The sequence below is a fragment of the Leucopleurus acutus genome (assembly GCF_964270905.1).
Source record: "Leucopleurus acutus genome assembly, chromosome: 9".
NCBI lineage: Eukaryota > Metazoa > Chordata > Mammalia > Artiodactyla > Delphinidae > Leucopleurus > Leucopleurus acutus.
Window position 1 is genome coordinate 27,465,230 of NC_139144.1, and position 15,032 is coordinate 27,480,261.

Sequence of the window (15,032 nt, forward strand, 5' to 3'; positions counted from 1 at the left end):
TCAGTAAAGAAATTCCTGGTTTGTTGCTCTTCAGGTCCAAGCAGGAGTGTTATTTGTGAATACTGATTTACTTACCTTGAGTGTTACTGGTGCAAAAATTTTGATTCTGACTAGATAAAAGCACATTTCCTTTTAGTTATATTCCTTGTTACTGGACAGGCTTCCTTCTATGCTCACTTTCTAATTGACATAAAGCACAGCACTAACAGCAGACTGAAGCCACTCAGGCAGGTCATATCCACCTTCAAGGACAAGTTTCTCTATCTTTTCAAAAACTTGTTTCAGATACGACGTTCTGGCTCATAAATTGCCATTTGATAAGAAAACCTGTTGAAACTTCTTTGGTGCATCTAGTCTCAGCACCATTCTTCAGTGTTCTAATATTAGTCTACTAATATGTTTTTCTAGCTTTTTAGGTACTACATGAGGCTCCTTGTCACATAAAACTGCAACTTGGTTGGATGCTTGTAATAACTTCTCAATCAACACATTACTAAATGACCTCCAGCTTCTTTCATTGTAATAAAATAGTGCCCTTCTAAACATCAGGACCACACCTAATTTTCACTACTGTCTACTGTGTTAAAATGTTCACAATGCCTTGGTGATTTGAGACCAGGTGCCATGTAAACATTATAGTTACTAAATTCTATTTTCATTGTATAAATGATCTATTAATAATATAGTAAAAACAAAACAAAACAAAAAACCAATATAGTTATTTTCCACGTATGTTCCTTCCACAAAAGACATCCCCAAATATGCTAATATTACCTAGATTTGTTATGCAGATTTAGTATGAAGTAAACATTGTACAGTATGTTAATAATTAGTAGCTGACATAACAATTAGCAGCTAACTAATATAAAACAAAACCATAGCATTGTCATATCATCATCTGTACCTGAGTCAGAAATAGACTCCACAACACAAGGAAGCAAACCATTCCTGGTCCTGGAGTCACCTCACAAGGTGCACTAGCTGTACCTCTCACCCAGGCCCCAGTCATTCCAGTTTACAGCTAGTGAATGGGGCATGAAGTACTGTGCACTAGTGAAATTAGTACTCTGCATGTTGTGATCTTTTTTCTAAGAGTTTTAGATTTTAGATTCTGAGCTCATATTCAGCCAGGTTTTAGCTATAAGAATTTGTTGCAGTTCCGGTGGAGGTTAGGCCTCTCCTGAGAAGTTTTGATTCCATTTCTGCCAGGAACTCCTTGAAACAAAACATCCAGGACCACTTTTTTCTAACGTTCTAGTCTTGAGTTTTTCAATATCTTGCAGTGTGTGTAATTCAAACCCAGTAAATTTGCTTTGAATTTCAGGAGACATGTTTTTCCCCTTAGTTCAGAGCCCAGGCCTAGATGGGCAAGCCTTCTTGTTCACTTCATGGGGCAGTATGTTAAAGTGTCCTTTCATTTTTTTATCATTATAAAGGCCCCATTGTTATAAGGGATTCCAACTCCCTGACTTTCTTGTCCCCAAATTTTATTTCCTGTCCAAGTAGCTATGAAAATGCAAGCCTTTTCTTTATAGAGAATAAAAGATGTTCCCAAGACAATTGGCAGCTTTGATTAGCCTCTTTATTTTTTTGCCCCCAGAAATTTCTCTTAATTACTTTGGAGGTCAGTCTTCTACTTTAAAGACTTATTTGTTAAATTTTATCACACATTTCAAGGCGTTTTGTGCCAGGAGATTCTCTGGGGTATTCACTTTAAATTATAGGTGAAAATGGAAATAAATTGTAAATTGTGTAAATTGGAATCCTGCTGATTTGGGAACTCCTGGACTGAGCAGCAGCGGGAAGCAGCATCAATTTGTTATTTTATGGATTAATTTGTATTTTCTATAATTTACATTCTGAACAACTCTGTAGATCTCACAATCCTGGAAGGAACATCTTTCATGCTGGTACCTTAGTGAGCCGTATTCACCCTGTATAAGAATAACTGCTTCAGGCTGCAAGCTTTTACAGAGCAGAGAATTAGTTCAAGTATGAGTATAGGCCCTGTCATATCGTTTCGCACAATACTTACATTTTATTTAAAAAGTAAGTCTTCATAGCGAAATAATATATTGGAATTTGAAGGACATGTAGAATAGTAATAGATGCAGAAGATAGTAAGGGACACATTAAATTAAGAACAAAATACAGAAGCCTGGGAGCACATTATAGTGCATGGACATCAGTAGATGAATAGATGTCATTAGGTAATGACTGTAGCCATTAGGTAATGACTAGCCGAGAGAGACTTTCTAATTTCCTTGGGAGGCATGGTGCTTAGGACTTATCTTTTTGTAAAACAGATAATAATTCTCCAAAGGGTTAAAATGGTTTGAAAGTTTGGTGCCCGATTTTGTCAAAGTGAAAGCATGTCTCTTCAACTTTTGCTGCTATGGAATATGGCATTTTCCAACAAACCAGTTTATCATCATAATGCGGTTTATTATCATAACTTAAGAGTTCTCTTAGAAACATATAACCCAAGAAGATGATTATTCCAGAAAAAAGAACTGCAGATCAACTAGTCAATTGACAATAACAAATTTGAATTTGGCAATAGCTGATAACATCTATAAAATTCATCTCACTAAAACATTTTGACATATATTTTGAAACTAGTTTATCTTAGAGGATATAGCAGGAGATTGTATACAAGATTTTTGAGTGTTGCACTGGGAGTGTTTTTGATTGTCCTTTTGTTACTGCTTTAAAAACAAAGATAGGCTCTCTGTACTATAATTATTTCTATTGAAATTTACAAATGACATAGATATGATGGCAAGAAGAATATTTAATGACATGGAAATATATCCATGGCATATTTTCAAATAAAAATACAGTTTAGAAAATGACATATTTGCTATGATTTGAGATAATTTTCCATCACAGGAATTGGGAATATAAATAGTCTTTATATTGATGCTTTTGAAAAAAATACTGGAAGAGTTTCGTGATTAAAGAATTAAGGACTGACTGCTTTTGGTAACCATGCTAGGCTGGTTAATTAACCTCTGTGAATATCAACCTCTTCACACATAAAATGTGAATTTATATGCATTGCCAAAATACCCTTCAGAAAACTTGTGCCAGTTTAACTTAAATTCCCAGAGAAATGAGTTGTCCATTCCTTATATCATTTCCAACACAAACTATCATCTGCTTTTTCTTTTTCTGAGCTAATTTAATACACAAAAATAAATTAGTTTTTTTTTTTTCATTTTCATTCCTCTGTTTACTAGTAAAGTTGCTAATTTTTTCTTATATAAACTTGTAATTCCTATTGAGATAGTATTTTTCTTATAATCTTATTGACTAAAGATATTAATATTTGAAATTCTGTTATAAATGCTGTGAATATATTTTTGTCAACTTTTTGTTTACCTTCCAGTTTGCTTTATGCTGTTTTTGAAATGCAGACAGTTTAAATGTCTTTGTAGCTAGATCTCTCAATCTTGTCCTATATGATGCCTCCTTGTTATGATGCTTAGTAGAAGTCCTTCTTCAAGTTCAAGATTTTGTAAATATTTACTTATGTTTCTTCATATATATACTTAAAGTTTATTATTTTACATTTATTTCTTGAATCTTCCTAAAGTAGGAAACAACATTCATTTTTTGCTAAAATTGTTTATTAGTTATTCTAACACCATTCATTTAAGAATTTATCATTAACCTACTGTCTGATATCTTGGATCCTAGATTTCCTAGAATGTTCCATTGATCTAGCTATTATTTCTAGGAATAGCAAATATTATTTACTAGGAATATATCTTTTTATATTATAGTTTATAACATCTTTATGTTTGTTGAAACAAATTATGTTTGTCTTCATCTGCTTGGGCTGTCATAACAAAATACTATAGACTGGGTTGCTTATAAAGAGTAGAAATTTATTTTCTCAAAGTTCTAGAGGCTAGAAAGTCTAAGATCAAAGACAAGCAGGTTTGAGTTTCTGGTGAGAACTCTTCCTGGCTTGCAGATGGTCACCTCCTTACCATGTCCTTACATGGCAGAGGGAGAAAATAAGCTTTCTGGTATTTCTTCTAATAAGGAAACTAATCTCATCAGGCCAGGGCCTCATCCTCATGACCTCATCTAATCTTATTTACCTCCAAAAGGCCTCATTTCCAAATACCATCACACTGGGGATTAGGGCTATAACATATGAATTTTGGTAGAACACAAACATTCAGTACATAATAATATTCATCCTTCATTTTATAAAGGATGCAAATTTTTCTTGTTTGCTTTTACAGATGAAATTTAGATTTATTCATCTAATTTTAACTTCAGTATTGTTATATTGTATTTATTTTTTATATGAGCTTCAATCTTTCTTGGAACAAACTGTAGTATAAAAAATAATTATACCGTACAGGGAATTTTGGCCTCAGTTTAGTTTTCTGAATAACACATTTTTTATACCTTCCACCCAAAGTTTGGTTGGAAGTATCTTTAGAGGAAGGGTATTTGAATTCAGTGTCAACGTCTTAGGCAAAAGTTTACCACACTGTCTGATGGTGGGAAATGTATAGCTTTTTTCCTAGTCCCAAGAAATCAGGTATTCATTCCTAAATAAATCCTTCTAGCTCCATAAGAGAAAGAAATGTGAATGATTTTAAAGCTGAAGAACAAAGATCTTTTGTTCTATACCTCTCTGAATATAGGAGCTCACAAACAAAATGAAAATGGAAACAATCAGATATAGAAGTGCAAATGCAAAAGACATCTACTGAAACTTACAATGTAACTTAAAGTGCAGTTGTATTATTGAAAGCTTGCAGAAAGACAGCAGGTTCATTAGCTTATGACATCTCTGAGTCATGGCTGAAACCACTCAGTCACTTCATTAAATTTTTCTCCACAAAGATTTTTGGCCTGGTTTATTGTGCTTTCCAGACATAATGATCCTATAATGGGGATTGTAACACTGAGTCATGGGCTCCACTAAGGATTTTAGCTCCCCAAGAACACATATGAAAGTGTCCAGTATGTAGGGGTATGCATAGGCTCTGAACAGTGTTTGTGGTTTTAAATCATTTTATTAGAAGTCATTGCCTGCTTCATAGAGTCCCCTGCTGGAATTTTTACTGCTCTCAAGCATCAAGAAAGGGCACAAATAAATTCATAAGATAAAGAAAATTTGGCAGTATCTATAAAGGAGAATTTCTCCTTTTGTAGAGTTCTGCCAATAAAAGTAGTGTACAGAATTGTATTGATGTAAGTCTTAAGCAAACCAAGTCAAATATGTTTTTGCTTTGAATATTTAGAAAGTATTTATAAGTTAGAAGTTCTTGCCTCTGTGCTTCATGTTTGTGAACGTCTATGCCTGATCTCTCAGAATCTTCACTAGGGAAAACATTAAAATATTTCTTAAGTGAAAACCAGAGGGGGATTAGAACAACTAGATGAGCAGAGAAGCAGTTTTGTGGGGGGCGGGGGGGGCTTGTGGTACGCGGGCCTCTCACTGTTGTGGCCTCTCCCATTGCGGAGCACAGGCTCCGGACGTGTAGGCTCAGCGACCATGGCTCACGGGCCTAGCCACTCCGCGGCATGTGGGATCTTCCCGGACAGGGGCACGAACCCGTGTCCCCTGCATCGGCAGGCGGACTCTCAACCACTGTGCCACCAGGGAAGCCCGAGAAGCAGTTTTTTTTGAAGTATCAAACAGAGTGACCTCCTAAAACTCTAGAACAGATGTTTGTTTGTTTATGGAAGTATGTGTAACAACAGAATGATTCTTGCAAAACTTCTTACATACAACTTTAGGTATCAGGCACTCTACATTGAAGTACAGATGTGTGAGACAATCAAATTCAGAATTCACACAGATTAGTTTGTATACAATGACAATTTTCTCATCATGTGTTACAGTTTTTGAACCCACGTGTTACTCTCTGAATTAGGTCCATGTTGAGGGGACTGAATATGTCTCCTAAGGGGATAACAGTATTACAAGCAATGATTTATTCTTACCAGAACATTGACAGTCACCTGAGCGGTACTACTTCTCTGTCTGAGGACTGTCAGGGACAGTCTGTTATTCTCACAGCTATCTTGTACCGTGATTCAGATTCCTTGTCCAGTAAACCCAATAGCTTTATCATTCCTGACACAAAAATGAAAAGAGAACTGTTATCTCAGGATCACTAAATATCTTCAATTTCTGCTAAATTATAAACGATATGAATGAACTAATCACTATAACAACAAATGGAAATGGACTAATACAAACCAATTTTGTTTATATGTTCATACTCCCAACATGTATTCCATCAGCAAAATCACCGTAGACATTAATTCACACACCATTTATATGGAAGAAATACATGTGCATAGGCTTTCTGAAGATCTATACAGCAAAGATTAAAACTTCAGTGCTTTTCCTGCAGTAACTAAAAATTTATGGATACAGCTAACAAACCAAGGTGAACATTGCATAGTTTAAGAGAAAGCTGTTTTTTAACATTTTCCAATATGCACTGTTTCTCAATGAAATAAATTCTAAATGAGTATATATGAGCTCTTTATTTTTGTTACTAATTGATATCAGCATTTTTACAGTACGTGTCTGGCTCAATGTAAAATTTGGGGGGTGATCCTGTATTGCCTCTAACAATATTGTATTTTATATTATTAAATGGCCAGTCTCCATCTGTAAACGTACTTTTTCCAACTAGGATATCAACTGGACTGTTCTCAAGTAAGCTGAAGGTAAATGCCAATGTAATTCCACTTGGATTTAATTCATTTATGCGACTCATCCTTATCATGACTGTAATAGGTGCTACAGAGAAAAAAGTACATAAAAATGTAATTAAGGTGATCATGTGTCTTCTATAATTCTCATTTTTTTCTTTACTTTTTAATTAACATCTAATATATTTATATTTTAAGTGTGTAAATTTTACAAATACATCTATATTGTTAAGTTTTGTTATTAAATTATTACCTTTTCGATTATAGAGCATTTGAAAATAAGTTTAGGATTAAAACACCCTATTAACTGATTTTGAATACTTGTCAAAACAATCATATTTTATAATGTGTTTATGCATAATGGCCTATTCTGAATTAAAAATCATAGTTTCCAAAAGCAGACATTGTTTTCTAGTTGAAATACTTCATCATGACAATATAATAAAGAAATATGAAGGAAATGCAATTTACTATGAATGTGAACATTAGTATTTTCTCTAATGCAAAATTAATTCCCTGAGAAATTTTTTAAACAACAACTATTTCAGAAAAGTTCAACTTTGACATTGCCTTTAAATAGCTGCAGCATGCTGTAATAGCATTTGGACATCATTCTCTCCAAATGTTCCAATTTTCATTTGGACTTTCTTTTTTTAAATAGCAGTACATATGCACTAAATAAGTTAAAATAAGTAACAATTTTATACTTTATTATAGCAGATCATCAGAATATTTACAAATGTAATAAACTTCTAATAACTAATTTCTTAAATTACTTGTTATTTTATATAACTCAGAATACTTTAATATTTCAAATTAGTAAATTCTTACTTGAGAGTCCAGGACTTCCTTCATCATACACTCTCACAAGTAATGTATATTTGAAGTGCATTCCTGCAAAAATATCATTATCATAATCTAGATGTGTAGGTCCAATTTGCAGATAAAAAATATCACATTGATGGTTACTTTTAATAATTAAGCATTCACTTTATCAGTTACATGACTCTAAAAATAAGATTTGTGAAACCTTTGGTAAAAAAAATAAGTGAAAATATCCTATAGCAATGCTATTGCTATTCAATAGGGATATATTCGGTAGGAATGTGAACCACATATGTAATTTTAAGTTTTCTAGAAGCCACATTACCATCACATCAAGAGGCTAAAAAGGAAAAACCACCTGATCAGACAAAATGCAACACCCATTCAAGATAAAAGCTCTCAGTATACCAGGATTAGAGGAGAACTTCCTCAACTTGATAAAGAATATATACAAAGAACTACACCTAACATCATACCTAGTGGCCAGAAACTCAAAGCTTTCCCACTAAGATCAGGAACAAAGCAAGGATGTCCCGTCCCATCATTCCTTTTCGACATTGTTCTGAAAGTTCTAGTAGCCACATTTTTAAAAAGTTAGAAGAAACAGGCAAAATTATTTTTAATGAAGTATTTTATTTAATCAAATATGTCCAAAATACTATCATTTCAACTTGTAATCAACACCAAAAAAATATTGATGGGATGTTTACATTCATTTGTTTGTGCTACTTCTCTGAAATCCGTTGCTTATTTCATTCTTGGAGCATATCTCAGTTCTGACAAGCCGCATTTCAAGTGCTCAAAAGCACAAGTAGCTGATGGCTTCCATACTGGAGAGCAAAGTTTTATAATATAAAAACTATACATTTATTACAAAAGCTAAGATAATATTACTGTATATTCTGGCACTTTGTAATTATTACCTCATATTGTAAAATTATGCTAATAGCAAAACTAGGGTTCCATGTTTGATATGCATTTGTTCACACTGATTCATTTGCCATAGACTGTATTCTTCCTATTTCATAATTCTCTTCATAAGTAACTGCTCTGATGTATAATTAAGATTTGTAAAAAGTAGTCATAAATTTATTTTCACTTTTAAAAAGTGAGTTAGGTATGAGTTAGTATTAGCAAGAATAATCTCTCAGAAGCAAGTTTTAAATCGCAAGCTTTGAAATCATGCAAAAACAGAATTTGAGATCCACTCTGTGTGTGAGAGGTCAAAGCGTCTCATGTTTTTGTTCTTTCACTTTACTCTCCTGAGAGGGATGTGCATGGCAGGCATGATGCATTCAGGATCTTTCATGTTAAATAAAACGGGTAATGGTAGGAGTCTCCCCTTTCTCAGCTCATGCATAATCACACAGTCCTCAGGGTGGCCATTGCTAGGGTAGGTCTAAGGCCAACCAAGAGGGGTGGAAGGAATGTGATTGTGTGCTGTGTCTTCAGTTCTTCTAAGGTTCTTTTTGTGCCTTAGCCACACTCACATTAACTATTTTCATCAACAAACAACCAGCACCTATTAGGGAGAAAAGTTATGTGGAGCAACTAGGTGATAATTTGGTGCAGAAAAGCATAGGTGAATAGCATTGTTTTCTTAGGATTCTACAACGTTTTAAGAATTATAGAAATCAAGGGCTGTAAATGAATTGTCAAATGGGAAAAAATGTTTCTGCATGAATAAACTATAATATTAGGTGGTCTCTAAACTACTTTTCAATGATAAAATTCTGTAGTCTATATTCTAAGTAGATAAAGGGAGGTGACATGAAGAACACTGATGGCACTGAACCAGATTATCAGTCAAGAAGTTAACAATCCACAGTGGTAGTGCTCCTGTTAATTTACTGTATGCTTTTTCTCATCCTAATTGCATTAAAATAATATGGAAAAATAGAAATAAATTGAGCATTGAAAAGAAGTACAACAAAAATAAGAAAATATCCAGATATACAAACATATACAAAAATTCTGTCTGTCAGAGATGGCAGTGTAGTTCGCTGTAGAAACATCACTGCAAGTTGGTATTACAAGTGGTGAAAAAAATCAATGGAATCCCTACTTCACTCCAAACCACAAATTAGTTCCCCTGTGTCTAGAAAACTTAAATATGAAAGACCACTTGTTAAAATATTTATGGGAAAATGAGATATTTTCCAGAATATATATCACATGAATCAATAAGGAAAACAAAACAAGAATGGATAAATATATATTTTATGCTTCACACAAAGGAAACCCCAATATTTCATGTTTTTTTCACACAGTTGATGAATATATGAAGAGAAGTACAACCTCATTACTAATCAGGCTAAAGCATGTTAAACTATGTGAGTGTACCAGTTATTATGAGAAAGATATCGATCAAGAAAAATCCTTATACATTGCTGGTGAGAGTATAATGTGATGCAACCACTTTGGAAAACAACTTGGCACCACCTTATGTAACTGAGTATTTACATACACTATGGCAATGCAGTTCTGTGCTTAAGTAGATACCCTTCCGAATGTGTTGCATGTAGGCACCATGCAAAACTTACAGGAATGTTTATTACAACCTTAAGTGAAATCCAGAAGGAAATCCAAATCCCAGTGAGAGAATGGTTATAGTCACACAATGGAGTGTTAAAGCATGTAATGGAACATTACAGCAACTAGGTAGGTAGGTAGGTAAAAGATAGCCAGCTAGATAGATGCCATGCATAGATGACTCTTAGAGACATAACATAAATGAAAAAATTAAGTCACAGGAGGCTGAATAGAATATGACACCACTTTTTTAAAGCTGAAGAGCTAAGCAAACCAACAATATTGTCCAGGAATATGTACATAGATGATAAAACTATAAAATCCGCCAAACAATAACAAATACAAAACTATGTTATTGGTTGCCTCTGAAGGCCAAGTAGAGGGATGAGAAAGGGTAGTAGCACATCTGTTAGTAATGCTCTAGTTCTGAAGAAGGGTGATGGGTTCAGGGGTTCATCTTAATGCTATGTGTCATACCTTGCAGATATGTTATCTTGTAAATATCAAATATTACATCATAAAATAGTAATCAAAATGAATTGACTAATAAAATGTATTGGGGTGATTTTTCATGTCAATACTCACTAAAGAAAAATGACCTAATCAAATATGTGATTAGCAATACTAATATAAACATTCATTTTTTATTTTATTAATAAATTAAATATATTACATATGAAATAGTTCGGATTCATTATATAGTAATTCATTGTTCAACATTAAAATCACATAGCTATCACCAGTACCCCAGTGAATGTCACTCTTCAATGAATTAAGATAAATTTAGAGTTAATGGTATCTACTAGTCTATTAGAGCTTTATTCATTATTTTAACATAAAACTCTTGACGCTTATTATAAATCCCAGTTTTGAGTGAATGCTAAGACTTTTTTTTCCTCCCATTAGTATAATACACTGCAAATGTATGGCCATCTTAGAACAAATCAATTTTATCTTTTAAAAGTATCTTAATTACGCCCCTTTGTGAGTTTAAAATTCAGACATTGTTGGAAAGCCAAATTCGAGTTCTATGTTCTCTTAAGAAAGGTTTTACTCACTAAGCATTAAAATTATGTCAGTTTCTTTTCTTCTGCAAACTGGCTTCTCTTGGCTTTGCTGCTCTAGCGAGATAAGAATGTTGCCATTTTAATAATCCTTTCTGAGCTTAATTACCTTTAAAAAATCCTATTGTTCTCATCCCAATAATCTAATAATGTTTTAAAAAAGAAAAAGGAGGTAAACTATATACCAGTGAGTATAACATTCAATAATTTACAGGAAAATGTCGGAAAAGCCATCATGGGTACTCTGATTCAATGATTTTGCTTCTAGGAAATTTATGTGGCAGGTTTTATGGGTTTTGTCAACATTAGAGCAGGTCCAGTGCAACAATCTGTTGTTTTTTCATATATTTGGTGAGCTTATTTTATTTATTATTTATTCAAGGAAATGTTATACCATGCTATTATCTTAATATTCCTAATTAAGAATATTTTTGATATTGCATTATTTTTCATCATTATCAGGTACATATTAGTATATATAGTTTCTAAGAATCTTTTGACATTCTGGTTATATTAACAATAACTTCTAGTTGCAAAGAATTGTGAAAATGTGGTACTGATGTATTTGGGAGTAATTTATTACTAAATCCTATCAATGCCTTACAAACCTATTTCACAGTTTAATTTTATTCATTTATAACTCATTAATTCAGTCATTAATTAACATATATCTACAAAGTACTGAATATATGCCAGGCACTAGTTTCATAACAGATTTTTTTCTTTCTCTGTTTATTTGGGGAGACAGAGATGTGATAAGGGCTTTTGTGGGAGAGATACAAAATGCTGAGAACCCAAAGAGAATCACGTGATCCAGACAAGAGGGAGAAGAAATATTAGGGATGGTTTCTTAAAAGAAATGTCTAGGGCTTCCCTGGTGGCGCAGTGGTTGAGAGTCCGCCTGACAATGCAGGGGACATGGGTTCGTGACCCGGTCCGGGAAGATCCCACATGCTGCGGAGCGGCTGGGCCCATGAGCCATGGCCGCTGAGCCTGCGCGTCCGGAGCCTGTGCTCCGCAGCGGGAGAGGCCACAACAGTGAGAGGCCCACATACTGGAAAAAGAAAAAAAGAAATGTCTAAGCAAAGTTATGAAGGCTGTGCAAAATGTGGGTAATTGGGTAACAAAATGCGGGGGAACATTTTCTAGTGGTATGAACAGTGTGAACAGAAGGACTAAAAGACAGAGCTGACAGACAGTGCAGTGTTTTAAGGTCATGAAAGTGTTTCTGTGTACCTCTATTATACAGTGTGAGGCAGCAAATGGTAAGGGCATTAGAGTTAGTATGAAATGCAGTTTGGGGCTTGGGTAGGAGTCCAACTGCAAGGGCTTGTGTCAAATCCAAGGCCAAAAAACTGCTTATTACTTATGTATGTCTTACTTACTCAGACTGTGTCCGATGTCTTAGCCAATTGGTCAGATGAGCAGTTGCTTATCATAATGATATCCACACATTACCCACAAATCCTGGTTGAACACAATGCCTAACCAAGCCTGTCAATTCTATTTAAAAATATGTGAATATAGCAACTTATAGACTAACTTTGGTTTCAAAAATTGTTAAAAATAAAGTTTAGATTTACTGAATTGGTAAAATATTTAAGCTATTGTATATTCCAAGATGCAGTAATAAAGTATGCATATTCTATTTTATAGAATAGTTATTTAATATACTTACTTAATGGCAATTATGGTTACTTTAAAACAGTCCAAAGGAATAGCCAGTACTTTATCACAGAACCATTTGTTCTAGGAAATTTATAACCTTCTTAGTTCAGTTCCCAAGATCAAAATTGCATTCCAGCATTCATTCTAAGCTAAATATTTTGTTGTCAGTTTAAGGTTCAGTTGAAAATACAGGAACAAATTCTGCCATCAGCTATTTGAACTACTGTAGTTCATTAAAGATTTTATAATAATAAAAATAAAATGTTTTTCTAAGGTCAATCACAGCGCCACAGTCAGAGAGAATCTTTAAAATACTTTCAGTTCATTGTTTATGAGGGTAAAGTTTTCATTTGAAAAAGTATCCATAATCAAATGGTAAGTTATATTGTTATTGGGAACAGTTCTGTCTTTATCTGTACCAGTTAGAGAGACTAAAAGAGTTTCAACTGGGATGTTTTCAGGAAGTTCAATTCTATAATAAGAAAATATGAGAAAAATGTGTTGTAGCATGTTAATTTAGATTTATGCAGATGATAATATTTAATTTAAAATATGTTTTAAAATATACTCATATTTTAAATAACTACTTCTGCCAATAATAAAGTTATAATGTTGGTGAAAATTTGTGAAAGATAAGAAAATATTTGGCATTCTTGCTATAAGGCCTAGGAAAAATGAGCTGCTATTATGTTGGATTAATAAGCAGCAAATTTAGTAACACACACGCATGTATTATCACTGGAAATATGGCAGTAGTACCTCAACTTCACACATTGTCCCCATTTTAAAAATGAGAAAACTGAGGACTAGAGAAGTTAGATGACAATTAAAAAGACACAGACTGGAAAAAAGAATAAACCTTTGACTTCTTGCCTTATGCGCAGTATAATTTTCTTTGTATTCTTGGTATTTCAAACTGTCTTGTTTTTAGGAGGTTCCTTAAATTATTGAATAGTACTAGACTGGAACTAATGCTTTGATCTGCTGTATGCACAGCTCAAGCTGCAGTAGTCCTGTTACTGTCTATTAAATTTGCTTAAAAGTTAGCAGGGACTGTTAATTTTTACCAATATTCTTATGTTGCTCTCTGTATCCCAGTTCTTCTACAACTTCTACAGTTGGCTGTGGGGCTCGGGAGGAGGGGAGGATGTGCTGGCAAATGAAATATAAGTGAAAAGGCTGTGTATAAGTCTAGGCAAGGTAATTAAATATGTGGTTGGAAGTAAAAGGCAACAATATGACCAGGACAGAAGATCTAATAAGCCAGGACCCCTGAGTCTCAGCATAGAGAGGGGAGTGCCACTCACTGGAGCCAACCAAGCTTCATTACTCTTTGCATAAGGGGCAAAGAAATGCTTATTGAGTTTAGTCATTGATTAAAAAAAAATTTTGTTGGTGTTACAGCAGCTAGTGTTAAATATCCTGACCAATAAAAACAGTTATATTTGTATTTTTTGTTTGTTTTAAAAGAATAGTCCTAATTTTAATTACTTAAAATACATTAGGTTTGAGAAAAATAGTGGAATAAAAGGTGAGTTCTCAAATTTGTTAACAGAAAGAATGTTCTAGAAACCAAAAATTCTAATACTGTTCAAGTAAGAATCTGTAAACTACTAGGTAGAATAGGAAGTGAAAGCAAACTACAGTTGGAGTATCTACAGAATTTTTGTTTATTCTTGCCATCTCTTGTTTTTTAGTAAAATATATTTCTGGCAAAAAGTTTACAAACTAAAAGTTGATTTTCGAAGTTCAGTAGTGCAATGGCACTATTTCCATATGTGAATTTTGGACTATGTTTTGTTTCTACAAAGTTATCAAATATATGCCAGCAATAGTATTTGTAAAATATTGTTTTAAGTGGTTTCAATACATTATTTAAGAGTGACCACTAAAGCACTTTTATAGCATTGTATAAAACATTGTTTCTACTATGTAAGTGAAAATTCTGATTAAGCAGGAGATTCTGTTGTTCATCTTGCAGGACTGTCAAAGTTCTACTCCATGTAGTTGATTTTAGTTCTATCTAGATTGTCTTCTGTTACTTGATGATATAAAGCCCACATATCTATGGTTTTCCTCAAGGGTGGATTATTGCATACACTGCTGGAATGAGATATGTAATGAGAATACCAAAAAAGAGTATGTTACCAGAATACTGCCAGACTAGGTTAAGAATTTTCTGAGCAATCAGGTATTCTGAAGGGAAAAATGTACTAGGGATCAGGAAATCTGTGTTTCAGT

The 15,032-nt window shown here is 33.6% G+C and overlaps 1 protein-coding gene across 1 annotated transcript in view; it reads right to left on the reverse strand.

Annotated features, from left to right (window-relative positions):
* LOC309966250 (cadherin-related family member 3-like) overlaps positions 1-15,032 on the reverse strand; it is a gene marked incomplete at both ends in the record, with an annotated part of 103,953 nt that overhangs the window by 40,867 nt on the left and 48,054 nt on the right. Inside the window, 5 exon segments of the mRNA XM_082846225.1 lie at positions 5,980-6,026; positions 6,566-6,790; positions 7,534-7,670; positions 12,802-12,872; positions 13,107-13,263. Of these exon segments, the coding sequence (XP_082702351.1) occupies positions 5,980-6,026; positions 6,566-6,790; positions 7,534-7,670; positions 12,802-12,872; positions 13,107-13,263 (637 nt within the window).